Raw genomic sequence first — 27,111 nt, forward strand, 5'->3', positions numbered from 1 at the left:
ATACAACGGGAGTAAATTGCTTGAATGGAAGCCTATTCATTTATTTCATTTAGGTGCAATCTTGCGGGAGAGAAGCGTACTTGGCAACAGCTGAAGATGAAATATAAAAACATTGTTCAAACAGTTAAGACCTCGCCATAATCTCATGAGGGTATCACGTGAAACTATACCACTCAAAAATATAATTTTCTGGAAATGCTAAAACATCACTGAGAGAGAGAGAGAGAGAGAGAGAGAGAGAGAGAGGGAATTTTCACTAAACCTGCTTTGTGAAACGGACCTCTGTTCAAAATCTGAACTTCAGCCAATGCAAAGAAAAATAAAATCTGAATATGCTACATTGAAAAAAAATCATTACCAACTACACCCAGTGGAGAAATGTGGAGGTCACCCTCATTTAAATCAATTGAGGTTAGCGGGAGCTAAGCGTTGGCTAAATGTCAGCCCAGGCCAACGAAACGCTATGTAATATTTAATATTTGTATAATTTATGTACAATCGTTTACTTCTGTGTTGTCACTTCCGAGTATTGACCCTTGTGGAGTTATTTACTTCCAATTTGGATGCATGTGGTTTATTTCATGTGTTCCATCAGCCCAAACATAGTCAAAGCTAATAATATTTGTCACTTAAAATGTAAGACATGGAAATAGAGAGCCCAAAAAAAACAAAACAGATATACTGTAGCAATTAAACTGGAATTTTCGACTTGGACCTGCAGTGTAAATCAAGCCTATAAACTCTCTCCTCTGTTAAAATAAAATTCAGTATGTAAGACCATAAATAACAAATACTGTGTCTACTATATAAATAAAAGCTCTAGGCATCTACATAGCCTCTATATTTGACATTGATGAGAACATACTAGAAGGGCATGGCCTCAAATACAAATAATAGCGTATATGTACAGTACAATAGAATATAACGATCCTTTACACTCGCGATGAACGTTGAACGAGCCTCTTCACGATGACGTTTTGGGTTCGATTCTCAAGGACGTTTCGTAAAGACTCTCCTCATCCAGCACGGAGCTGTTGTCCAGCAAGTACTTTGCCACCTACGACAAAAAAATTGCAAAACGTGGAATTGAACTATGTCTATCATTGAGTACAAAAACAGAAAAAGCACACATGTCAAACCGTACACTACTTTAAGGCTTTACATTCAAGTAGATGTTGAGTTCAAGCACTGTGCTGACAATGAGTCCATTTTGGATTTGTGTTTACTCTTAGATGAGAAATGTACTGTTATGCACTTTCTCAAATTTTAGGGACAAAATGGCTGCATTTAGGGGCAAGTTAACGTTTGCAGTGCACTGCAAATTTTATTACTATTACCATCATCATCATCATCATTATGATGTATAAATGAGGTATTCCTGACATTCCATACGAGAGATGTGTTTACCACATTTAATTTTCCATTTTATCCTGAACATACGGTACGTCTAGCTATGTGGTCTATCCACAGTGTGTCAACCTAACTCCCATACTGACTGTGCTTGTCACACAGAATGAAAGTGCATCCAATTCATCTCCAATGTGCCGAGGAGGAAAAAAAAAACCTTCACCTTTGGTTGATAATCAATCTTGTAGGCCGTCTGCTGGAACTGCCGAATTTCTCTGATGATGTGAGATATCTGAGGGCAAACGAAAATATATGATTGCAGTCATTTCTCAATATTTCACAGACATTAGATCTGCTGTAATTTTTAGAGCGAGAAAACAGCAAGACAATTCCACGAAGGTGCCCTTTACCATTCTCATCTTGGAAAAGTTGACCAGGTTGTCCTCTGTGTAGTTGGGTGTTCCTTCCTCAATGAAGGCCAGGTCGGTCAGGTACATGCCCAGGTAGGGAACACAAGGCGGGTCACAGCTGAAGAAACATCAACACACACGGTAGTTGTTAGTTTGTGATGAATATGAGATAATCAAGTTTTCTCAGCAGCTTATGGGCCAATAGACTGGCTCACTTCTTGAGTGCCTCCCTCAGGTTTTTGAAGCGGCCCTCTGATGACACCAACTTCTGTAACTTGTCAATCACTGTTTTAGTCTAAGAAAATCAAACAGAGAGCACTTGTGAGATTCTGACCCAAAACACACGGACAGTTGGATTCAAAATGAGAAAGTCGTGCCTGTAAAAGACCACAATGCAGCGGACATCATCCAATTGTGATACACCGCCCACCCCAGATAACCCTTACAAAGCAAGCAAAAAGCTAAACCTTAACGTCATTACCTAAAGTTGCAGCTATTGGTTGGAAGGTTCCTGCAATTTTACAAAACACATCAGAATTGTCCCAACATCACATAAGGACAAAGATAATTGAAGCCTCCCATATTAAGGTCTAGAATTATCTACAAGATGGTGGCAAAGTATACTACTTTTGTCTTAAGCAGTGTTTTTCAAACTGTGTGCACGCCAGTGCGCCGCAAGATATTGTCAGCTGTGTCGTGGGAAATTATCTAATTCGTGTGCCTGTGCGTCCTAGCGCCTGGCTTTACTACATACTGGTACTCTTCCATACCAGCAGGCAGCAGCAGCAGCAGGTAGCTAATTGTATTTGTTTAGAGACAAGCGAATTAGTGACGCATGTTTATCCAAATAGGCCCATGTTTCACACTGAGTAAGTATCAATAAGAAACATTATAAAATACTTTTTTCGTTGTGTTTATTGAATTCCTATTCAAGACGTTATAATATAACGCCATTCTTCAATGTAAAAAAAAATGCTTATATGAACAATATAACACTTATATTGTTAAGATAAGATTTTTTTTTTCACAATTTCAGCTGATGGTGTGCTGCAGGATTTTTTCTATGAAATAAATTAAATATTTTTTTATTTCTTTAAAATGACGGGAAGACGGGAAATAGACGATGCCCAGCTCTGTATACTATACTATACTATACTATACTATACTATATTATACTATACTATTACTTAAGACTTTGCACACTACCTGCTTGGAAACCTTGAGCCAGGTCCTCTTGAGGCGGAAGATGGCGCTGCGGTTGAGCGAAGACGTGATCTCCAGCACGGCGTTGTAGTTGTGTAGGCAGCGGCAAATGTCCGCCGCTGCCACCCACTTCTCGATGGCCGCCACCCGCATGTTGACGTCATCCCACTGCAGGATTTCGGTGGCAATCCTGTCGCTAATCTGATTCAAACGAAGCACATAAATTGTGGTCATTTTTTTGAGCCTCTAACGCATTCGGCATGTGATTGCTCTGGTGGACTCACGTCGTTGAAGTGCTTGGTGGTTTTCATGATGTACGGAGTTCTCTCGTTCTTGTCGTTTTTCATCCAGCCTTGACCAAAGAACTCCCTAGGGAAACATCAAATATAGTGAATAGAACATGCAGATACCATTACACAACAGGAAAACACAACAACTAAGAATCAACAATAAAGAACAAATTTCATGCGGAAAAAGAAAACAGACTCGTGGAGTTTGTGAATGACATTGACACGTAAACTGCAACATTTCTCCTTTGGGATAATGTAGTCAGTCTGATGTGTGACGTGGAAAATTGGAGACGGGCCCTTCACACTCCAGACTAGACTTGCGCTGGCACGAAAATGAAGTTATGCCCATTTTAATGCCGAGCGCCTGGGCACCAATCTATCAAAATTGGGTCCCAGGAGTTAAACCTGCACTTGTCAACATGTTTTTTTTTCTTTGTTGGTTGCACTGAAACACTAGAATTAGGTTAATTATAAATATTAAAACTAAAAATTGGTTTATGATTTTATGGCAGCTAGACTTTACACAGATCTGATCGGCTGGAAGGGATAAGCAGATATTTAGCATTTCTGAAATTCGGTGATCAGTTCAGTTGTAATAACATAATTTGCCGCACAATCACTGATGTCACTGGTCGGCTCCTCAAATTAAGAAATTACAGTAAACCCAATCTCATTCACTCCACCAGGGGTGTTCTAAACTACCATCTAGCATCTAATCTAAGGTTCGTCCACATATACAGGGTTTTTTTTTGGGGGGGCGTGGAAGGCCTGCCGCCTCCCCAGTAACGTCACTACCTTGTGCAGCTTCACATATCGCACATGCCAGAAACCACCACTGGGCCCATGAGAGCATTTTTTGTGGTCCATCATCAATCCATCCATGATTCCATCCATTTCCCAACATGTGAATTGTAATGTTAATATTAATTCTCCTAAAATGGCAACATGTTTCTTGCTATAATATGACTTTATTGTGCTTCATTCATGACATTTGTCACATTACTGCATCACATGTTGTCAGGAACGACATAGACCAACAGTGTATTTTTTGTTGTACTCACTCATATGGAATGACCTTGAAGACCAAGTGATCGAGCAGAGTGAGCTGCTCTGCTATCTCCAGGGCAGAGTGGCTCTCAAATGGCTCATTCCGGCATTCCTCCATTGCCTTAAACATACACACACAAACACAATATTATAACACGGGCGTCAAAGGCACAGGGCAAGCGGGCTAGTTCTTTCTCCTCACCGTGTGAATGATTTCTTCCAGGGTGACCTGGTTGTCTCCAGGGTCCTCCTGTGTTAGAGTCCTGCATGCAAAGTGAGAAAAGTGCATGAAATGTGTCTGTGTTTTGGCAACAGACAGGACCAAGCATCACTACTATTTTTTTCTGATAAAGCACCAGTGGTGATTTCAGTGTATACAGGGAAAACTGTGTACAGTTTATCAAGTAGTTCCATTCTTAGTGGAATATTGAGCCCTTTATGTGTTGGTAATGAATTCCATGTCATGTGTCCAGATTTTAAACGCATATTTATGTAAATAAAGATCTTGATCATACTAGTGTGTGTAATCAAGTGTTAAAAAAAAAGAAACGCACCTAATGATGTTAGCAGCAGCTTTTCTTTCCTGTGTCAGGAGTTCTGGGTCATGCATCACCTCTTCAAGAAAGCCAATTACCCTCATCTTCAGCTCCGAGTTCAGATCAAAGTCCTGCAGATCAACAAGCGTCATTCCCAAATGTGCATATGTGTGTGTACATACACTTATATATATATATATATATATATATATATATATATATATATATATAATTTTCTTTTTTTTTAACTCAAATGTGTGTGTACCTGGGAGTGTTTGGAAACCCAGTGACGCAGTACATTCAGGACTCGGTTTGTAGCCGCTCTTCTGATAACAAACTCTTTGTCTCCATTCCTCTGGTCCGTAGGGAAGCCTGCAAACAGGTTGAGGGTGCAGAAGCAACTCAAGAAATTAGAATAGCGCAGAAAATTTATTTGATTTCAGTAGATCAACTCAAAATGTGAACCTGATATGTTAGACAGATTCACTTAACAATTCACGCAGCATGAAATATATCATGATTTCAGTTTTTTTTACGTACATAAATTTGATGGTTAAAGTTTACAGCTAATGAAAATCCCAAATTCTGAAGAAATTATTTCAGATCAATGTTAGTAACAAATGGCATTCTGAAAAGTATTTTCCTATCATATTAATATAATAACTCTCTCTACCTGATTCACATTTTAAAGGCAGAATCTTTCGTCTTTAGCATTCAAGCGAGTTTGTTTATGGGCTTGTGTTCTTTTCTTCCAAATTCTGGAAAAAAATGTGCTAAAATTTTTTTTTTTTTAAAACTGCCATCTGACCATGTGGGGTGTTCATATTTCTGTAGATTATCTGACCTGTGGCGGCGAGGGACATGCGGCGGTACTTCTCCTTGGTCGGCGTGCCCTCGTTGGCACCAGCTGTGGCGATGGCGAAGGCCGATGCCGCCGAAAGGGCGCTGCGGTTATTGTCCAGCTCCCGGCAAGATGACACCACCATGCTATTGTTGAAGGAGAACAGCGTAAACTCTGTGGGCCAAGAAGAATTGAACGTTGAAACTCATTCCACCCAATACAAGTGAAAGTGTTTCTTTTGCGTTATTGATGTGCTCTATCCATTGGTACCCAAAATTTGAATCCCTGACCTCTAAGGGCAAACTCGAAACCCAAACCCATTCCATTTGTACGAATGAATAATGCTTTCATTGGTCAATCAGAAAACCTCCAACAGCTGCTCAGCCAAAGTCACAGATAAATATTGCAAGCTGACATACAAAACAAAAGAACAAAAGACCCAAGTCGGAACTCAAATGACAAATGACGGAGGCATAACGAAAAGGTGACCTGTGTGGCAGTGTGTCACAATCATACAAGTTTAACAGGTAGTTAACCTTTGTAAAAAAACAACCCAAACACTCCATCGCAACTTTGTTTACAATTGACTGTACACGAGTGTCAAGTTTTTCTTCTCTTCTGAACACTGTTTGTTGAGGCTGATACTTCTGTTGGAATAATTAGCACCCAAAAAAGCAGAAGACCTATTTTAATCTGTTGATGCGTTTGTACTGACCGCTTGTACGGTTCCACATTTTTTACTTCAGAGGTTCCATTGTATAAAAAGTGTTTGTACCCAGTTTGCATCTTGCCCAGTCAGCTGGGGAAAGACTCCAGCACACTCGTGAGCATAGCGAGGACAAGCGCGATAGAATATGAATAGAGGGTGTATCAAAACCATTATTCCAGAGAATGACTTGATGCAACGTGGAGTGTACATTACTAAATGCCAGTGTTGCCCATCGGAGGGCGGCCTTGAGCTGAGGCAGACCGAACCGTGTGCTTGTCCCGCAACTTGCGTCAGTGATGGTGTTTGCCTGTGCCTCCCCCACACACTTCCTCCCTGCCTTCCTCCATCGAACCGGGGGCGGTATCAGAAGAACACGCACATGGTTGCTAAGGTACAAGGTTTCCTTCCACCTACACTCGCACAGCACTGGCTTCCCTTGTATCCAACACCGTGGGAGGAGAACACACTGGGGATTAATTGTGCTTGACTGCCGACAGGGTGGATGCTCCTCCTCCGCGTGGTAGCAGCAGGTCCGAGAAGCTGTGGGTGTTTATTTGGTTTTTTTTCTCTCTCTCCGTAAAAGCCCTTATTTGGCTGCTGACGGACATTAGCATTTCCACTTTAAAAAGTTGCTACATGTGCACTGATGCTGCTGTCATTTTACACCCAATAAAAATATAAACGCAAGAATTGTTTTTGCTCCCATTTTTTATGAGATGAACTCAAACGTTTGAAACTTTTTCCACATACACAATATCACAATTTCGCTCAAATATTGCTCACAAACCGGTCTAATTCTGGGATAGTGAGCACCTCTCCTTTGCCGAGATAATCCATCCCACCTCACAGGTGTGCCATAAGAAGATGCTGATTGGACACCATGGTTAGTGCACAGGTGTGCTTCTATATCAGCAACGTTTGGTGACAAGCAGACCAATAAAATGCTCTTCTACTAGATGGCAGAAGACAATTAACCTGTGCAAATTTGTGCAACTGAATAATAGCTGAGGGTTCAAATAAAGAGCCCCAGATTTCACACCAGTAAAACTTGTAAATACCTTGAGACTAAATCATAATTATTTCGTGACATTTTTCCAATGCAAACTATGTGCCTTGGCTCAATAAATCTTGGGAGACACCATTGTATGTTACTGGATAAGTTACTTCCAATATATAATATAGGTTATGAATTCCAAGCAACTGAACTGTCACTTTAAAGTGACATTATATTTCAATATTATATTGCTTGCACTCCTTGGACTTCACAAAACAACTGGCAAATTCTATTGTGCACTTTTTCACTAAATAAAACAAACCCAGTCAGTGGCGCTGCTATAATTGGCATTTACAGTACTTCATCCAGTGACTCCTCAGGAGGTACTGAAAGGTGCAGGCAGACTGTGTAGGAGGGCGGCACTAGGCAGAAACCCAAGTGACACAGAGAGAGGAGTAACACATGCCAATTGAGTGAATGGAAAATGTTATATGAATTCAAGAAGTAGAGTTGACATTTCTTGAGAAAAGTAGATTAGTATGAGGAAAAAAATCATAATGTGATTTTTACATTTTACCCCAAAAAGTTGGGATTCTGTTGTTTTTCAAAATAAAGCTATAATATTGCTAGAAAAAGTTTTCATTTTATAAGAATAGTCCAATTATGATGAAAGCTTAGTCCTATAAAAATGTCCTAATTTTATGAAAATAAATCAATAGATTAGGAGGGAAAAAATGCCATAATATTGTGAGAATAACATCGTAATGTGAAAAAATTGCATATTACTTTATTAAAATCAATTGTAACTTGTGTTACTGGGTTACGTACCACAGTTTTTTGACTTGATGTTCTTGGGTGTGGACGGCGACTTGGGGGGAGACATCTCCGTTTCCGTCTCATCACTCTGACAAGGTTCTTGGTTACATTCCTCTCTCACTGACAGATCTGGATGGAGATGAAAAGATGCAATGGGCAGATACACACAGCTTTCTAAGTTTCAACTTTCTAAACTTTTCTTAATTTGTAATTAAGTAATTAAAAGGATTATTTTATTTGTTGAAATGCTGTCTTCGACCCATCCTTCCACACAATAGTAAGAGTAAATTCAGTTATTTTTGGTTGTAATGTTTTTCAAAATAACTATCATTCTGTAAAACAATATCACCTTTCTTAATTCATGTTTTTTAGTGGATTTAAACGGGAAGTCAACCCAAACATATTTTTTTTCAAGAATATGTTCCCAGTAGGCCCACTAACTGAAACACGGCATTCTGATTCATTTTGCGTTTGTGGAATATAAGTTAAGCAGCAAAATGCACTCGTTTTAGCCATGTCTGGGGGCGGCCATTTTGTCTTCTGTCGACTGAAAATGACATCACAACTGTTCACAAGGACCAATCACGGCTAACCTGTTTTCTGAATCTGAGCCGTGATTGGTCGTTGTGAGCAGCTGTGATGTCATTTTCAGTCGACAGTAGACAAAATGGCCGCCCCCGGAGATGGCTAAAAATGAGTGGATTAACACTTATTCCACAAACGCAATATTTATCAAAATGCCTTTTTTCAACTAGTGGGCTTGCATAGAACATATTCTTGAAAAAAAATGTTTGTGTTGACCTTAATGATTTAAAGTTAAATAATGTGAAAGTGGCTTTTTTTGTATGCGCCGCTAGTGGAAAAAGGTTGGAGACCCATCATATAGGACATACAGTAAATGCAAACTAAAATAGACAAGAGTAGCATTCTAACCTTGCTTGTTGAGGACGGGCTCATCGGCCTTGCTCTCGGCCTTGGCTTCCCCCTCATCTGGGATCTTGCTGGCAATGGTGCTGGACACAAACAGCTTGTTGATGTCAAGGGTGGTCTTACCGAAGGGAGACATGGCGGTGTGCATGCTCGCATAGCCGTTTGGGGAGCCGCTGAGCGCGGCCAGGTCCAGCGCTTTGCCTCCCGTGATAATGGGAATGTTGAGCGAGAGCTTGCGGCGACGGTTGGGTGACGACGTCTTGGTGATGGCGAGCGGCGGAGGGGACGAGAACTTGCGACTGGCTCGTGGCGATGTGGGCGGCTCGCCGTACAGAAGTTTGTTGTTCTGGCTGCTGGCGAAGAAGAGTTCCAAAGCACTGCAGGCAGGGAGATCTCATTTCAATATGCATATTTGAAAATATACAAATGCTTACTGCATTGGAATAATTTCAATGTAAATTTAGGAGTCTGACTGCGGTCTTTTTTTGTTGTTTTGATTTTTTGTTTTGCGATGTTATAGAGAAGGGTTGGCTTCAAATCTGTTCGAGTTCACTCCAAATGTGTTTGATGTGGTTGAGGTCAAGTTATGCCTCACCAAACTCAAGTCAAAACTCTTGATAAAATGAAAAAATAGCCCTTTTGGCTATATGCGAGATTTTTGTTTTTGTTTGTTTTTTTAGAGGTGTTTGTTTATGTTTTGTTTATGTTTTTAGTTTTGTCAAAAAAATGTTGCCTTCTCAGTATGAGCAAGTTAATAAAAGCAGGAAACTAATTTGTGCACAGAGAAGCTAAATATTTTCCGTTGTGTTAGGTTATTAAAACGATTAATGTATATACTAGACAACAAATAATGCATTTTTATGTTTTCCTTTTAGTACATTTAAGCATCTGCACTATTTTTTTCAACTTTTATTAAAATAAAGGCACCACTTTTACTTCTACCTAAGTAGTATTTATGCCACCTCTCTTTATAATAGATTTAAATATTGCCTGTAAATACAGTTGTTATGATGGCCAAAGTTATAAGAAATGATGGAAACGCCGTTCCATGCAGGGTAGGAATGATGGGAAACATCATTTTTGAAAATCAAACAAATTGTATATTTTATGGGATCTTCTTCCAAATGGACTCTTCTTCTTGTGCAAACCTGCCAGCAATGGTGGAGGAAAAAAAATGAACTGAATGTAAAATATATTAAAAATAGCTAGCTATTGTACATAATTGTACATGGATGGTACAATTGGTAATTGTGTGCGCGTGTGTGTGTGTGTGTTGTGCATGCAGAGGAAACACATTTGGGAGCTCCAGCCACCTCTTCTTTTTTATGGGAGCGACATTGTTTAAGACAGCATCCTCCTTGCACTGAGAGCCACCCCCTCTGAAGGCCTATTAATAGCCTGCCAAGTGACAGCGTTGGAAGGCACGGGCGCTGCCAACAGCAACCAGCCCGGAGGAGGCCCACTGAGACACGGGAAGAGTGAGAGAGAGAGAGAGAGAGAGAGAGAGAGAGAGAGAGAGAGAGAGAGAGAGAGAGAAGCAAGGTGGGAGAGGTAGGCTGGAGTCAGTGACATAATGGGTATGGATTCCTCCACAGTGAAGGATGCGGTATGAGAGCGGGTGTTTGAAGACGCTAACTGCAGTAGTGCTGTGTATGCTCGCGTCATGTGTGAAGAAAGTGAAAGAGACGTTATGATAAATAAGGAGGATGAAACAGGAAGCGGATGGATGGAAGCTGCAGACAAAAAGGAAAGGGGGGGGACGATGGAGTACAAAACACCACCATCAACATTTAATACTGCTGCAGATGAGAGGAGGGGGCGAGAGGGGAAGAGCATGAGGAGAGGGTGGGGTCCTGCAGCAAAGTAAAGGGTTGTCATGGCGACAGCGCAGCGGAGAGAGGGATGGTCAGACTTGTGGAAAGAGAAGTAAAAAGCAAGCGGAGGGTGAAGGAAAGGTGGGTGGGCTTCAGTGGAGCGTGACGTCCTCACCTGGACGTCGACGGGATGGACAGTGGAAAGAAAAGATTTTGGGGGGGTTTCATTGCAGCGGGGTGGGGGGGGGGGGGGATATATGAAGTTGTCTAACTCTACAGCACGGTGCCCTCGCGGTTGAAACTTGTGCCTCACATTTCTTAGATTCTGGGTTTGAATATCAGCTCCCGCCTTCAGCTGTGGAGTCTGCATGCTCACTTCTGCTTGCATGGTTTTTCTTCATCTTGCTGAAGACAGGTAATTGAAGGCTCTATATTGTCCACAGGTGGGAATGTGATCTGACATCTGATTGTCTGGCAACCAATTCAAGATAGGTCCCTGCATCTTCCCCAAAGTCCGTCGGGATAAGCTCAACTCACGCATGACCGAAATGAGAACTATATGAATGGGTTCTTAAAATATGATCACATGTCCCATATACTACTGGGTCATTGGTGTGGTGATTGCATAACCATGACAACTGGGGGTGGAACTGGCAAAAAAGCAATTTCACTCATGGAGGCAGCAATATACTCTACCGTGTAGAGTCTGCACTGTGTGCATTTGGCATGTAGACACATCACCAAACACAAATACCTACCACCATGTTGACAAATTTACCGAGTAAACTAAAATGTGCTGCTTTTTGGAAGCTAACTCAACGCAGCTGCGCTCACCTTTCGGCTTTGACATGGTATGACTCCATAAAAAAAACAACCAATATGTTAAATATGCAATTCCCAAATAGTAAAAGACAACTTGCTCACCGTGCAGGGATAGCACTGATAGGCTTCTTGTAGATGGTGATGAGCTTGTCCAGCACAATGTCAGCGCTGGTGAAAACGCGGTAGGAGTGAAGGAAGGTGTTGAGGAAGTCAATGGAGAGGAAGCGGAGGTCGGTCAACCTCTCCAGCAAGCGCTCCACGCTGGCGTAGCGGATCTGCAGCACCTTGCAGGAGTTCATCATCTTGCTGAAGCGGATGTCCACATCGTCGCAGTACAAGCTGGTGTCGGACCTACGGGGCAGTACGGCTCAGATTCAGAAAACAGGTCAGCCGTGATTGGTCGTTGTGAGCGGTTGTCATGTCATTTTCAGTCGAGAGAAGGCAAAATGGACGCCCTCGGAGATGGCTAAAAACGGGTGGATTAACTCTTATTCCACAAATGTAATATTTATCAGAATGCCTTGTTTCAACTATTGGGCTTGCATAGAACATATTCTTGAAAAAATTATGTTTGGGTTGACTTCTGCTTTAAATTGGTCTTACGTACTTCTCTTCAATATTTATCTTCATTATTTAAAATAACATTTTTAAAAATCATTCTTATTCTTTGTATAAGTACAGGGAGTCTAGCAAAGTGAGATTTTGCAATATTAGCGTTGTGTTTTTACTGTACATATGTCAAATAAACATCTTGAATCTACTGCATTAGCATGCTGCGATTGTCCGAGTATGCCAAAGTTGTCCTGTTAGAGTGCAGAATCGTCACTCGGTAGAGGACAAAATGTTATGAGTATGACACAGTCATTCTACCAGTGCACGTTAGTCATTTTACTAGTGTGCTCAATTGTCTCAATAGTGTGGATAAAGATCATAGCTCCTAATACATGAACGTATCAAGGATAGCTAATAAATCCTCATCAAGCTTTCCGTAGAGTTGGAGTGTGGAGAATAAAGCATGTGTCTTATCGTGGCCCCTTTTCAGTCCTCTGAGGCCCATATTTAGGTTGTATTTTATATATATATATATATATATATATATATATATATATATATATATATATATATATATATATATATATATATATATATATATATATATATATATATATATATATATATATATATATATATAAATAAATGCAACAATTGAACACATGTGTGTGGGTTGGATGTTTTTTTTAAGCTTTGTAGGCACTTCCTCTGAGCTTTTTTTTCAGGATTGCATGGGAAGACGGTTTAAACGCCCTTGGGTGAAGGTTGCCCTGCAGTGTTTTATGGGATTTCTGTGATGCTTTAACTCATCTGCAGTTGTGCATGTAAAATGTATGGCGTGATTCTCACTTAATCATCTGTGGCACGGAGACTTTACTGTTTTCCTCAAAAGCATTCATCATCAGACCATTGCAGCGGATGTTGTCGATGCACTAGGAGACGGAAAGACACAAGACAGCAGATGGAAGCGCAAGAGAGTTAGAGGGTTCTCAGTGATGGAATTGAAGTCTGGGCCGCTGTCGCCTCCTCGCAAGTGTTTTGCGGCCAACAGTTTAGCATCACCTCCCTGGTCAAAAATCTTCACTTTGCATTCTTGCGGTGGAGTTTGTTGGTCTTTACCTGGCTAATGTCGCTCGTCCACGCTGATTTCTCCTGTCGTGACGAAGCCACCAGGATGACAGTGTAAGGCTGCCCATCTTTAGGCTCCACTATCACTTTAAAGTCCAGGTGCTCAGTGTCTTGGCCACTCCGCTCCCCTTTGGCTGTAGCACACAAATTGGACAAACAATCGTCCGTATACTGTATTTATTTGGTTTCACTGGAAAAGGCAGTTAGAATCCTTTGCATGACATAGAAAATGGGTTGCCTAAAACATGGTGTAAATATAAAGGATTGTATATTTGTATACGTGAAAAATATCCTCACAGTTATATGCATGTTATTATATTTTTCATTTGTCATTCATTTGTGTTGAGTGACCCCATTAAACAATTGGTTCATTTATTTGTTGTAAATAATAAAATAAAAACATGCATGAAATGAAACATTTTAAAGATACAATTTCTATTCGTTTTAATAAATAATTTGCTGATTAAATGGAATGCTGGGCAAATTAGGCTCATTGGGGTTCACATTGAAGGGGAAAGCTTGTAGTTTGGTTTTCAAATATATCTTTATACTTTGAATATCTTTTGTGACACCAATCCTGGACCTGTTCTGTCACATCTCGTACAGTAGCTTAGTATCTAACTTACTGATTCTATTATAACTTACACTCATCATCAGTGCCCTCTGGATCCTCCATCAGTGTGCAGTCAATGAGGGACACCACACCATTCTGCAACGCAGGGTGCATATTAATATTAGATGAACACGATAAACTTCCAACGTTCTCCACAATTGCATTGATTTGGAGTGAATTGATCAATTACATTAAAATGACTTCAATGCAAAATATACTATTTTATCATACAATAGAAAATGATTATGATTAAAACATTTTCTAGTTTTAACCTTTTTGTGTATCGTACTCCTGCAAATAGTAGTCAGGCGCTCGAATACAGTGAACATGCTATTTATAGTTGTCTATTCCAAAATTCACCTATTTGCATTTGTTCCAAGGTATCTATCGTCAGTTATTGACAGAAATTTCACCAATTCACATTTATTTTTTCATGGTATGCCTATAACAAGATGCCACAAGATGGCATCAAAGCCCTGGCAAATAAGAAAGTAGTAGACTAACATCTTTTCATGTCGTGGTTGTTAGCATTGTTAGCTGTTAGTTACAGAGAGTCTCTTGTGCATGTACAAGCACACCTCGGGTGCATTTATTATTATTTATTTTCCTCAAATCAATTGTAACATTGTAAATGAGTTTAAAATTATATTTAAGTGTTTCGGGATCATTGAATCATTATACGGGCAATTCTTTTATGTTTAGAAGTGGGGCAGCAATTACTCACGGAATTTCGCTTTACGACAGGGCTCTGTTCTCAGCCCCCGCAAACAGATGGGGTTTACTGTAATATTAAATACTGTCACCCAGTAAAAGTGGAGTTAAAAATGAAATAAAACGGACTATGATGGAAAAATACAAAGAAACAGCAAGAATCTTGGCAAGATGAGACATAACATAAAAGTGAATGCACGCAAGACAATCATATGCCAGAGTCTAGTGAACTGCAAATACATAGCTATTAAATGTATATGTATTAAATATAATGTAAAATAACCTATTTTACTGAGCTCATTGAAAATGTGATAAATCTCTGCATGGTTTGACACGAGACTGTTGTCCTTCGGTGCTGCAGTTTTTGTTAACTGGGCTCAGGACTATTTCATCTGTGAGCAGTAGTTTGTCTAAACTGACAAGTTTACAGTCACTGCACATTATTTTTCTGATGAGAAAAAAGGAAGGTATTGTTTGCCTTAAGTGGAAAACTCACGCATCTACTTGAGGTATCATGAAAAGGTACACAAAATACATACTATGTTTTGCCGATTCCTCTCTCATCACAAGTTTATTACTGGCGTAAAAATGTCCAAATGGTTCTAGATGTTTTATCAAACAGCCTGTTCCTCTGTATGATTCCCTTGCTTTACCTTGGTGACGTGCAGTTTCCCCCCAGAGCCTCGAGTGCAAATGATGAGATGTTTGGAAAAGAGGAAGCACTGTCTCTCGCCTTCCTTCTTCAGGGACAAAGAACCCATACGACCCCTGGTGATCTTGCCCTTCTCGCTCATTGGCACCTGGATCAGAGAACCTGTTGAAGGGCAGTATTATCAGAAACAAACAAACACACACACACACACACACGCACACACACACACACATATATACTAAAGCACAAAAAAACCCTACTACTAGATAAATAAACCAACATAGAAATCTTTGCGATCAAGGACTCTTCACAGCTTTGCAGTATTTCTATTTTTAGTTTCACAGTCTTCTTTTGGCCATTTTCACTCTTAATCCAAATGTTTGTTGGGTACAATCTAACTACATGAAAGAACTATCAATGAGTTTCTGTTTGCAAAATCGGTAAGTGGAAGTTGGGAAATTTAAGTCAATACACTACGAGCAATACCTTATTCATCATAACATCTTAACATACACCACAGGATAATTTTAGAGACATCTGTCAATCAGGCCTTTGCTGACTTTGACCACAAGGGAGAGAAAATGCTCAAATGTGTCCTGATTGTCAGTATGTGTATAACCCACATTAGGTAGCGGACATAAAATCAGAATGGATGGTTGGATGGGTCAATAAATAATGTCAGTGAGTGGTGATAGATCAAACCTACCTTGTCGTACAAAGGTCTGGCTGGTGTCCAGCAGCACTTCGCAGCCCTCCACAATCATTCGTTCAATAGCAAGATTTTTTCGAATGTTCTCTGTCTCGCTCACCTCGTCGTGCATTATTCTGGGGGGAAATAAAGGAATCAGTTTTTAAAAATAAATTAATAAATACACCAGGACCAGCCACATGATCTGAAGTTCTCTATGCAACATTCAAGGGCTGAATATGGTCTGTTTCATTCGAAATGAAGCAGTTATCTCCCTTCAAATGGACAGTACCTTAAACTGCCATGCAGTCTTGTTTTCTCATAAACTACACTCATCAGGTAGAATAAACGGGGTTAAAAGTAATGTTGTACATTTCAGTTTTGAGTTGGGCAAAATCATCTATTAATCGATTAATTTGTTATTTGAAATTATGTTGAATGTGTGGAATTGGATGATGAATTATCGAAGCAGGCAAAATGTAGTGCACCCCTTGGCTGCAACTAGCTGAAGACTTGACTGAGTGTCACGTTTATGGAGATCTCCTCATAACTCTTCTTTGCAAACATGATTCTGACACCGGCATGGAAATGGGAGTACAGAATATTCTGAGAGAGATTCAATCAATTTAAAAACAACGCTGTAGATAAAAACCATGTCAGTTTTGGATGGACGCATTGCGGAATGTTAATTATGGCGTATTGTTAGTCTTGGTGGTACATGTCTGCGTTTGAATGATTGACAATGTGAAGATGTACCTCGAAAGCTCCTCGAGTTTGGACTTGGCATAGTCCAAGCTATTTCTCTCCACATGCTCATGAGGAGTGTGAGCCAGTAATTCATGGAGTGTCAGGATATAGCGAGGGATCTGACAGAGAGAAATACAGACTCATTCAAAACTTCTGCAAGTCACATGATGTTCAACATGCGCTTTCTGCACAAAAGTATTAATGGGCCAGGTTCCGCACTTATATTTCATTACAATAGAGTCCAGATGAATCAGGTCATTGCGCAACGTCTATATCCTCTCATCTATTGGATCACAAAAAAACTCTCTTTCCGTTAAATACTACAGCTGTTGTTTAGCAACTGTTGCCGCCTCACAAGAATTTGAAACTCATTAGCAAGCTTTGAAAACCACAGCCCAGTGAACACAAATGACCTAATAGATACAAAAGATTAAGGGCCATAACTGTTGCATTACTGTTGTTATGGTAAAGTGAAATGCCGCCCTGTTGCACAGGTCGTAATTATGAATATTTCTACACTTGAACTCCATTTTTCAGTTCATACTAAACTTGAAGGGGTTGAATGTCTAAATTTACGCTAGCACTTTAAACAGCTATGAAAAATACTAAAGCAATAACAATTGATGTTGCGAGTGTTATTTGTGGGGAGCCAATGCTGCAGTGCTGTTGTGGGCGGTCCCGTTGTGTATACCTGAAACATGGGGTATGTTAGGAAGGTCTCCAGCGTCCTTTCCTCGCAGTCGGGCTTAGTCTCGTACTGCTTCAACAGCTTGTCAAAGTCCCGGTTCTGTTTGCAGTGGGCCAAGATCTGCAGGCTATACTGGTGGTTCCTTACAAACTCTTGGTAGATGTTTAACATGGGCAGCAAAATGTCAAAGAGGTCCGCTGTTAGGAGCACAGAAGCATATTTTGTGTAGTTATTGGGCAAGATTTTCCGTTCTTGATTTAGAACCTAATTACCGGTACTAAGTTTTAGACATATTGTTTCAAACCTTGGCCTGCAAGCTGGACATGCAATTTACAGAGTGTAATTTGTAAATTCCAATTATGTTAATTACGTCAAAGCTAATGATGGAAGAGCTGACACTGTAAGTTCAGGTTGTAGCTTTTCCACTAAAGTCCTGCATGTATTGGTATTGACCATTTATTTGAACTGATAAAGAGGACTATGTTCCTGCCATCTGTGGACCCTGAAAAGTAGTGAAAAATATGAAACCTGTTTCCCTTATTAATTGTGCCTTGAGCCATGAGGCACAAACACCATCCACCACATCAACTGTGTGTAGTGGAATGGGGAATGGTTTGAGATTGGGAAATTTAGTCATAAATGTCCTTCAGCTGTGTGAGATCATTGTCAGTGTTGACCAAATTTCTGATAGAAATTCAGCTGACTATTGTCGGTCCGATCACCTGGCATAAAACAATGATCTCTAAGACCCACTTTTCTTCATCAAAAATATCTGAAGTGGTCCATGGCAAAAACAATTAGTCAGTTAAGAGAAGCGTCACATCAAGCAATTGAGCGCCGCACATCAGCCGACGTCAAACTAGGACCCCATATTGGGTTTGGAGGCTCAACCTACCCTACTGTATTGTTTTTCATTCACAAAAACGTGGTGTGATTTTCAAAGAAGAAGCAGATGGCCACAAAGAGGAAACAGGTGAGAATAAGGTACGAGTGTGGATATTTTGAGGGAGTGCCAGCAATGATCCCATTCACGGACTGACAACAAGCATTTCGGCGACTGAGATTATACGTCCTTTGCATGAAAATATGAAAACATAAACAAAGATGGGAAATCCAGGTCCAGAAAGTAAAAACCCTGCCACAGTTTGACTTTAACCACAGGTGCTTCTACTAAACCGGCAGATAAACGTGCTCGGTTGATTAGAAGCACCTGTGGCTCAAACCAAAACTGTGGCAGGGTTTTTATTTTCTGGATCTGAATTTCCCATCTCTGAATATACTGTAAATATACAGTAGTAAAGTATTACTGTAAAACATAATGTACCAACGGACTTTTGTAAAAGCTTGTGGATTTTTGAATCTGTAAAGTTGCGATGCAATGCACCAGTGAAACGCAGCAAAACTGGCCCAAAATTGGCCAACTATAAAAACCCTTTGCCAACCCCACACACTTTACGACAGTGCAGTCGGCTTCAGACATAATGACATCTGTCATTCGTAGACTGCATGGACAAATGATGTATCGTCTGAGAGCTTTGCAGGGACGCAAAAAAATGAAGTTGAAGTCGTGAATCAATATAGTAACAACACCTATTGTCTACAGACAGTAGCATGGACATCAATCAGTAAAGAAGAAGAAGAGGAAAGAAGGACTGGACAGGAAGCTAAGTTACAGACAGAAAAGTCTTCAAGCTAATGTCCCTTTGAAAGCCACAAGATGCCCAGCCCCACTGCCAGCTCCAAGTTGGCAAAGACCTGTTTGACTTTTGCACACTCATCGACAGTTTTAAGAGCTTGATTAAAGTCTGAGTCAAAAATTTGGCTGCAACAGGAGAGGCAGATTGGATGTCTGTCTGCGGGCAACAGAGAAGCGCAGTGCAGATTTCTTACGATTTGTGGACTTGCACAACTCCAGACAGATTTACTGAACAAAGAGTCTGGGCCAGATGGCTTGCACATCATAAATGTTTTATCTCAGCATTATTCAAGTGGTCCTTTATGGAATGAGGGAGTGGAAGCCTGAATTAACACGAGAATTACAGCACACCTTTCACTGTGCAAGTATGTGGCGTTGTTTACCAGCAGTTGATGCAGTAGGGGGTTTTATTCATCCATCGTGTATGCACATGTAACGTGACTGTCCAAAAAAATAAAATACCAAGGATCATGTCACTTTTTTCAGGAGCAATGAAAAAGTGTTGGAAAGTGACACAAGACTCTTAGTTTTCAAACTACATAGGTTTAGGGATCATAGTTTAAGGTGTATTTACAGTTTAAACTATTACAGGGTGTTCCCAAAAGAAGAATGTCCCAAAAGAAGATTTGGATTTGGAAATTCGAAATGAGAAGAAAAGGCCAATGAGTCAAATGTTTTAAATGCGATGTTCGAAACATAATAAAGTAATTGTACCTCAAGTTGCAATTGATTCCGTAAAGCCACTAGTCTAAACACTGCATTCTGATTAATATTGCGTTTGTCGAATATGAGAAATCCACTCACTTTTAGCTAGCTCATGCGACGGCCACTTTGTCACTTCTGTCGACTGAAAATGACATTGAAATTGCTCAGGGCTCAGATAACGACCAATCATGGCTCCGCTTCAGAAAACAGGTGAGCCGTGATTGGTCGTTAACGGAGCCCTGAGGGTCTGTGATATCATTTTCAATCAATAGAAGTGACAAAATGGCCGCCCCCTGAGATGGCTAAAAGTGGGTAGATTTAGCTGCTTAACCTATGTTCCACAATCACAATATTAATCAGAATGCCGTATTTCAACTAACAACTGCATAGAACATATTCTGGAAAAAAAATATGTTTGGGTTGACCTCCCGTTTAACAAGACTGGGGGAGTGTCGTTGTCTCGCTTACCCAGCACCAGCGTGGGCCAGCTAGCTATCCTGGCCTTCAGGCCCTGGTAGAAGATTTGGTGGAGGAACATGATGGTCTCGCTGACAAAACAAATAATCACAAATGCCGTTATCCGCTTTTCATATTGAAAAAGATTGCTGGAGGTCAGGGTTGGATTTCGAATCTTATAGCAGTCTCGCTACCTGTTAAGGAAGATGCTGCTGACGTCATCATGGGTGATGGGCGGCTTCTTGGAGCTCGCAGCCATGCGTAGCGGCCGCAGGAAGTTGTTGACCAGGATATGCAGCTGTTGGACGTATTCGGCCTCAGCCTCCAGCATGCTGAACACAACCTGGTTCCTCTTCCTCATACTTTCCGCGTGGGGTGAACGGATGTAGTCCTGAATAATGGTTTTCCACTTCCTGCGGCAAATCCAACCTCGCAGGAAACTCTGGACCTGTAAGAGTAATCCATTAGATGGGTTGTGATTGCAAATATTCGGCACAATCCATGTGTCCTTGAACGTTTACAAATTGTGTGTCCCATTTGGAAACGGTGATCAGTTAACTTAATCAGCTCTGATGCTGAAATGTTCGGATTGAGATGTGCATTTCAATGGCGCCCGCATGGAGAGCGGCTGCACCAATGGATGCAGGCTGACGAGCTCTCGATTGGAAGAGAATATGAATTTTTTTTTTCAAAATCCTTTAATTGTTTTTAACTGCCTGACAAATCTGACGGCACAGTTCTCCCACCTTTTTTATCTTCTGGATCTCAGTGTCGTCATCACTTGGAGGTACCTCCGGATTGGACTGGATCTTCTCGTTGTCCTTCAGCAGTGAAGCGATCTAACATTCAACCCAAAAAAGGAATTATTATAAATGGTGTCATCAATTAATGTCTTACAGAGAGATGCATTTTTTCCCTATGTTTCTACGTTCTAAGACTGAAAGGTTTTAGTACAGTTAAATACTTGTCTAGTGTGCTGGAAGATTGAGTTAATGATCAATAAACCCTTTATTTAAAGTTTATGTTCTGATAACTATTAAAATTACCATTGGAATCCCTTTAACTTGAAAGGACTTTCATAAAAAGGACTTATTGGGGGTGCTTTGAAGACACATTTAAACATTGACTCAAAAAAATGTGGTTTAACATGTCGGAAGAGACTTCATGAAACCTTTCAGCATTTATTGTCATGACACTTTCCTCATTCCTTTGTCGGTCACCTGTGTGGACATTCTGGACAACACACTTGAGTGTTTCTTGCTAGATAGCATGAAGCAGGTTACCTCTGATTTTAGCCGCTCTATCTCGATTTCCCCGTCCTCTATCTGTTGTCGAAGTTGCTTGGCAACTGTTTTCTCCGTCTCCACTATTTGTAGTAGGTGCAGATACTTCTGCATGAGAGTCTCATGCTCTGTAGCTAGGTTCCTGTAACTACAGTGACAGACACATTCAAAACCTCCTTGTTGAATTTTTCAGGGGTCTTTAATAAAAGAATAATCATTATAATAAAAAATTAAAAAAAACTATCTTATACAGCATCTTTCCGTTGCTAACGACCTGGGTGAGTGTTGTTTCAGTGCAGTTTTGAAACTGTGGACTTGTGGAAATGATCCATCGGTGCATCAGTTCACATCGTGGTTTTTCTTCTACTTTTGTATGAACATTTGCTCATTGCCTACTCCAACATTGGATGTGAAAACATCAGCATTGAAGTACCATGTACTGGACCTGAGCGTTACCTGGCCTGCGTGATGGCGGCGACCCACTCGTCACAGTCCTTGACATCTTCCGTGCGCAGCTCCAAAGCCTTCTGGTTGTCATGATTAAACGTGACTGTAAAGTAATACTAGAAAACACAAACAGAAGGAGAGACTAAGAGATCACATTTTTAAAACACATTCCTCTGACTGCATTAACATGAAGGTGAAAGCTTTCAGCATTAACTATGCAGCGTCTTGTCGCCAGAATTGTACAAAAGGTTAAGCGGTGAATTAGGCTCATAACTTCTCACTGCTTCATCTCAGTAGCATTGTATGTGTTCATTGGCTTCCTTAGCACATCTCTCGCGAGATTCGTTGAACTACAGTATGTCATCAGGGCCTAAGCATTTGTCACCTTGTAAAAAGCGATGTGTGAACAGATATGAGTGGGTCTTATTCTTTTGAAATAAGACCCAAAAAGCAGACTATTAATCAGTCGGTAAACTACCAATATTTGTGACCTTGTCACTTCGCTTTGCATATTATTTTACAAGGTACATTTTTGTGTGACCCACTTTTGCATTACCGCAATTGTCAGTCACTCTCCTGTCATATTTGTCACATTTGTCTCATCTCTAAGTGCACAATAACAGCTCATACTCTCTCATTTATTGGCCACTTCAAATGTACTTTTCCCCACATGCAAATAGGGGTTGCCACGGTAACAGTGGCAAGCATGGCTGTGAACTTAACCGTAGCATGCCTTCTAAATAGGGAATAAGAAAGTGGAACATAACATAATATACTACTATAAGAAAGGAAAGCTAATTGAGGAGGGACGGAGTGGAAATATGCTTTTTTTTTGGTTGTTCTGTTTTTTGAGTGAGTGCGGCTAAAAAAAGCATCGGAGGCCTGCAAGGTGCCAGTTGGCTTGGCATCGATTCGCTGCGTTGTCCCTTTCCCTGTCACACACTGATAACATCTACTCACACGGTCATTCTTCCTGCAGCTTTCGCACCGCACACGCACACACAAACACACGCGTACACAAGGTGTGGAACCAAGCAGGTGTGCATATGTTTAATGCCTGAGACGACACCTCATATGACCTCAACAGCCCGCTCACTGACTCAAGTGTCGATCTTTGTGGAAATCTGCATGCCCTCAGACACCTGCTATATTGGTTCCTCTCCTAGTCCTCATTTCCAGAAGTGGGCATTACATCTGACTGACAGATCCGTCTGGTCCGTCTGTCCGTCACTGACCTCACATTTCATCATTGACGGACGCCCGTTTTGATGATAATAGACGGAAATAACGTTTTTTGTTTTTTTTTTAAACCCGCCTGTTTCGCGTGAGTTTGTTGTGAGGCAGCCAGCTTCCTTGAGTAGCCTGCATTGACTGTATATGTACAGTAGGTGGGGGTAGTGTTGTCAAAAGTACGATACTACGGTGCGTGTGCCCGCAGCGTCCACCGCGTGCACTCATGAACAAGCGCAGCCAACCTGCCAGTCAGGAGAGTAGGGCTACCAAGATTAGCAGACTAATCGCGACGATTTAAATAATTATAATAGTCGAAGCGTCGTTTATTCGTACAGTTAATTATTTGCCCCTGTGTTTTTCTCTCGAAAATGCCTCGTCTCCCGCTGGCTGTATGCCTGGCTGCAACGCACATATGCAGTAGAGGTAATCCGGGTCATTCATGATGTAAAACAGAAGCATTGTGGGTAATCGGCATGGCTAACCCATGTTAGCATTAGCTTCAGAGTACGAAAGTCCGGCCGCATTTCACAAAATTACTTAATACAGTGTAAAACCTCTCTTTCATAGCATCACGGCGGTGATAAACGAACATCTTAAAAGGAAGAACGTTGTGGATGATGTCCAATTTCATTTCTGATATAAGGACAGTCATATCTGGAAGCTAACTCTAGTTAGCCCACAGACACTACCGTGTGCGTCTGATGGAACGCATGTCCTGTTGTGGTACGCTAATATATTGTACCGTCTACTGTGGATTATGGAGGCATTAGTCAGCAAACTCACGTTTATTAAAAAAAACAAAATACAGTTTTTGTATACCCGCGGTTGACATCGAACAGCAAGAGCACATTTGCATATGAATTTGGACATCTCAGCACTCAAAGTAACACAACATGACCTGTCACAAGCCCTTAACGGCTACACTTGATAATAAAAGACATAACTTACGTAGTTTAAAATATATTCATTTACAGTGTCCGCGTACTCCTGCTTCCTCCTACATCCCAAAATAATGCATGTTAAGTTCATTGAAGACTCTAAATTGTGACCCTTGTAACTGTAAGCGCTATTAAAAAAAGAATGGATGGATTCATCTGAAGATCCTTGTACTAGCACGCACTTTGTCTTCACTGGTAGGACAACCTGGGCATACTAGAACAATTACATGTTACGAGTTAGGCAAAACTATGTGCTAATTGACGTGTGTGTGGCTAGGCCTACTAGTGAAGTACTGTGAAATTCCCATTCCCTCACCCAAGTGGTTAAGTGCCAGTAGTGACAAATCAATACCTCATATAAAAAAAAAAAAAACCACTAATACACACACACAGACATGCACACACATAAGACACATGACACGAGACACGTGGTGAAACAGAAGACAGTGTGATGCTAATTGAAGCCTTTCAAATGCAGTTAATCACTGTTGAAATAAATTAGTGGAGCAGCCTGTATGAGCAGCTGTCACCTTACATGTCATCAGCTCATATTTTCTCCCCCCATCAAAATAGTCTTGTCCTGACGTGCTGTGGGAGAGACGTACTTGACAGAAAGCAACGTTCGAAACATTCATTGCAACACAATGCTCATGTTAGCCAATACAAAATGTGTGTAAAAATGTAATTACAACGATGATATTGCTCATTTAAGCAACACACACTGGCCATAACATTATGTAAACTTGCACTTTTGCTTTACGATATATTCAGTCTCTTGCAAAGAATCCATTGCAGAACTAATAAAACATTTTGTCAAATAAATTGAGCCGTCACCTTACTGTGGTGGAGGGTTTGCGTGTCCCAATGATCCTAGCAGCTAAGTTCTCTGGGGATTTATGCCCCTGGCAGGATCATCCATGGCAAACGGGTCGTAGATGAGGGACCAGACAAAGCACGGCTCAGAGACCCCTTATGATGAGTAAAATGAGTGTACGTTTTCCCTTGGCCAGACGCGGGCCACCGGGGCCCCCCTCTGGAGCCAGGCCTGGAGGCGGGTGTTCAATGCTCAGGTGGGGAATGACAGTGAGACCTGGAAGGGCATGACTGGGAGGAACTCTCTCATTTTGTATTTGTGTTTAAATGGTTGTCCTGGTTATTCAAATGCATTGGTGAATGTGGCTCTCCTTGCCCACATGTGAGGGCGTTACTCTACTTTAATCACTTTTTTTAAATTCGCTTTACTTCGAATATATGTTGTGTTTAACAGTGAATACAATAAAAAAAAACAACATGTCAAGTCAACACATGATTCGTCTTCGCGGGCCACATAAAACGATGTCGCGGGCCGGATCTGGCCCCCGGGCCTTGAGTTTGACACCCGTGTTCTACAAGATGCGCTGCAAAAGACTGCAGCTGGCAGGCCCGCTTTCACACGGGCCCTCATCACCGTCCTTAAGCTTTTTCTTGCAACCAACCCTGCACTTTGCCAACAGAATCTCCCTGAGAAGAGCTTTGCATTCAATCAAGAGTGAAGAAATGCATTTGAAGTATTTTCTCATGGCTTTGGTGGCAATGTGAACATTCTGGCCGCAGATTCTTGCTACCACTAAGCAGGCAGACGCGGTTGCTAAGGTAGGATGCTATTAATATCAAGACAAGGAGTTCAATCAATACGTCAAAACTGCAGGGGAAGGGGCAGCCCACCTCCGCCAGATGGCAGACTACAAAAAGTTTGGATGCAACTTTTTGTTCTGCCTCATTTGCTTTGCTTCAACAAGAAAACTGGATGACCAAAGTTCATTTTTGACACCTGAAGTGCACTCGAACAGGATTGTTGGTATTACAGTGACAGCATTACTAAAAACACACAAATTCCTACCTGCTTCTCCAGGCATTCCTTCGAGGATGGGGGTGGCTTGGGTGAGGGTGCCCTGTCACACGCGCATCCCTCCAGCAGGTAGAGTCCGGATGGGCGCGAACTGGAGTCGTTCTCAAAATAGAAGAGCATGTTCTGCAGCAGGCAGAACCACTTGGGGTGCCATTTGGTGTTGTCCGAGCTCTTCTTGCTCAGGCACCCGCGCCTGGTGCCGTCCTTCCTGGCCAACAGCGCCAGATAGGTGACATGGCCATCGTTGAGCCTCATGCCCTTCTGCATGTTGCAGCCCACCGGGAGAACGCGCACTGCCCTTTCTTACATCTTTCTCCTCTTCCTCTTCCTCAGCAACTCCGAGACACACACTCACTTGGCAGGCACTTGCGCGAGCTCGCCTTCTCTTGAGGGAGAAGAGACCCCCTTCTTCTTCTAAAAAAAAAAAAAAGAAAGAAAGAAAAGAAAAAAAGGGAAAAAACAAGACACACTCAAAAAGGACAACACACGCGCTGAAGGCTGCGATGAAACCCGAGCATCCATGTAAGAGAGCCCGTCATTGTGAGGGTGGAAGTGTGTGTGCGCGCGCTTCGACGCATACGCGCGCAAGGCAAGCGCAGTCACGTGACTTGCCCGCGGCGGCTTTCAGCCCGTTGGAGAGATGCTCCAACTCACCGTATATACAACACACACACACACACACACACACCCACACACTCACACAACTCTTGCACTGAAATATCGATCATTAATTGGCATCGTTTTGATTTAATGCACCACAGGCACAACATTAGGTGCACAATCAAATGAGATCCACGACCAGAACTGTATCATATGTTTTCGTCAGACAAAGCTGATTATACTTTGGGACTATCAGGTATTAATTTAAATAGTAGTCCAAGGGATGAGCAAAACATTACAAACAGCTGTCATTATGGAGCAGTGCAG

The 27,111-nt window shown here is 41.3% G+C and overlaps 1 protein-coding gene across 1 annotated transcript; it reads right to left on the reverse strand.

The window, feature by feature from the left end:
- Nucleotides 1-210: 210 nt before the first annotated feature.
- LOC147150060 (ras-specific guanine nucleotide-releasing factor 1-like) lies at nucleotides 211-26,743 on the reverse strand. Its single transcript, XM_086026158.1, has 27 exons — nucleotides 26,176-26,743; nucleotides 22,135-22,241; nucleotides 21,679-21,826; nucleotides 21,142-21,234; nucleotides 20,590-20,843; nucleotides 20,408-20,487; nucleotides 17,542-17,735; nucleotides 16,860-16,969; nucleotides 16,122-16,240; nucleotides 15,417-15,577; nucleotides 14,085-14,148; nucleotides 13,431-13,573; nucleotides 13,161-13,243; nucleotides 11,862-12,110; nucleotides 9,127-9,500; nucleotides 8,206-8,322; nucleotides 5,678-5,848; nucleotides 5,099-5,205; nucleotides 4,852-4,964; nucleotides 4,500-4,560; nucleotides 4,312-4,418; nucleotides 3,245-3,329; nucleotides 2,964-3,161; nucleotides 1,973-2,052; nucleotides 1,758-1,875; nucleotides 1,571-1,639; nucleotides 211-1,057 (listed from the first exon to the last, which is right to left on the reverse strand). The coding sequence occupies exons 1-27, from the start codon at nucleotides 26,449-26,451 to the stop codon at nucleotides 965-967; spliced, it is 3,774 nt and encodes a 1,257-aa protein (XP_085882284.1). The 5' UTR covers nucleotides 26,452-26,743; the 3' UTR covers nucleotides 211-964.
- Between the last annotated feature and the right edge of the window lie 368 nt (nucleotides 26,744-27,111).

Source organism: Filicampus tigris, chromosome 3, assembly GCF_054856515.1.
Source record: "Filicampus tigris isolate MCC_2025a chromosome 3, RoL_Ftig_1.0, whole genome shotgun sequence".
NCBI lineage: Eukaryota > Metazoa > Chordata > Actinopteri > Syngnathiformes > Syngnathidae > Filicampus > Filicampus tigris.

Bases quoted from the DNA above. Each gene is read 5' to 3' on its own strand.
- LOC147150060 (XM_086026158.1), bottom strand. From the start codon at position 26,451: ATGCAGAAGGGCATGAGGCTCAACGATGGCCATGTCACCTATCTGGCG. The intron at 20,488-20,589 runs GTAGCGAGACTG...TTGTTTTGTCAG, and splicing joins AGCAGCATCTTCCTTAACAG to CGAGACCATCATGTTCCTCC. The intron at 1,640-1,757 runs GTAAAGGGCACC...GTTTGCCCTCAG, and splicing joins ACTTTTCCAAGATGAGAATG to ATATCTCACATCATCAGAGA.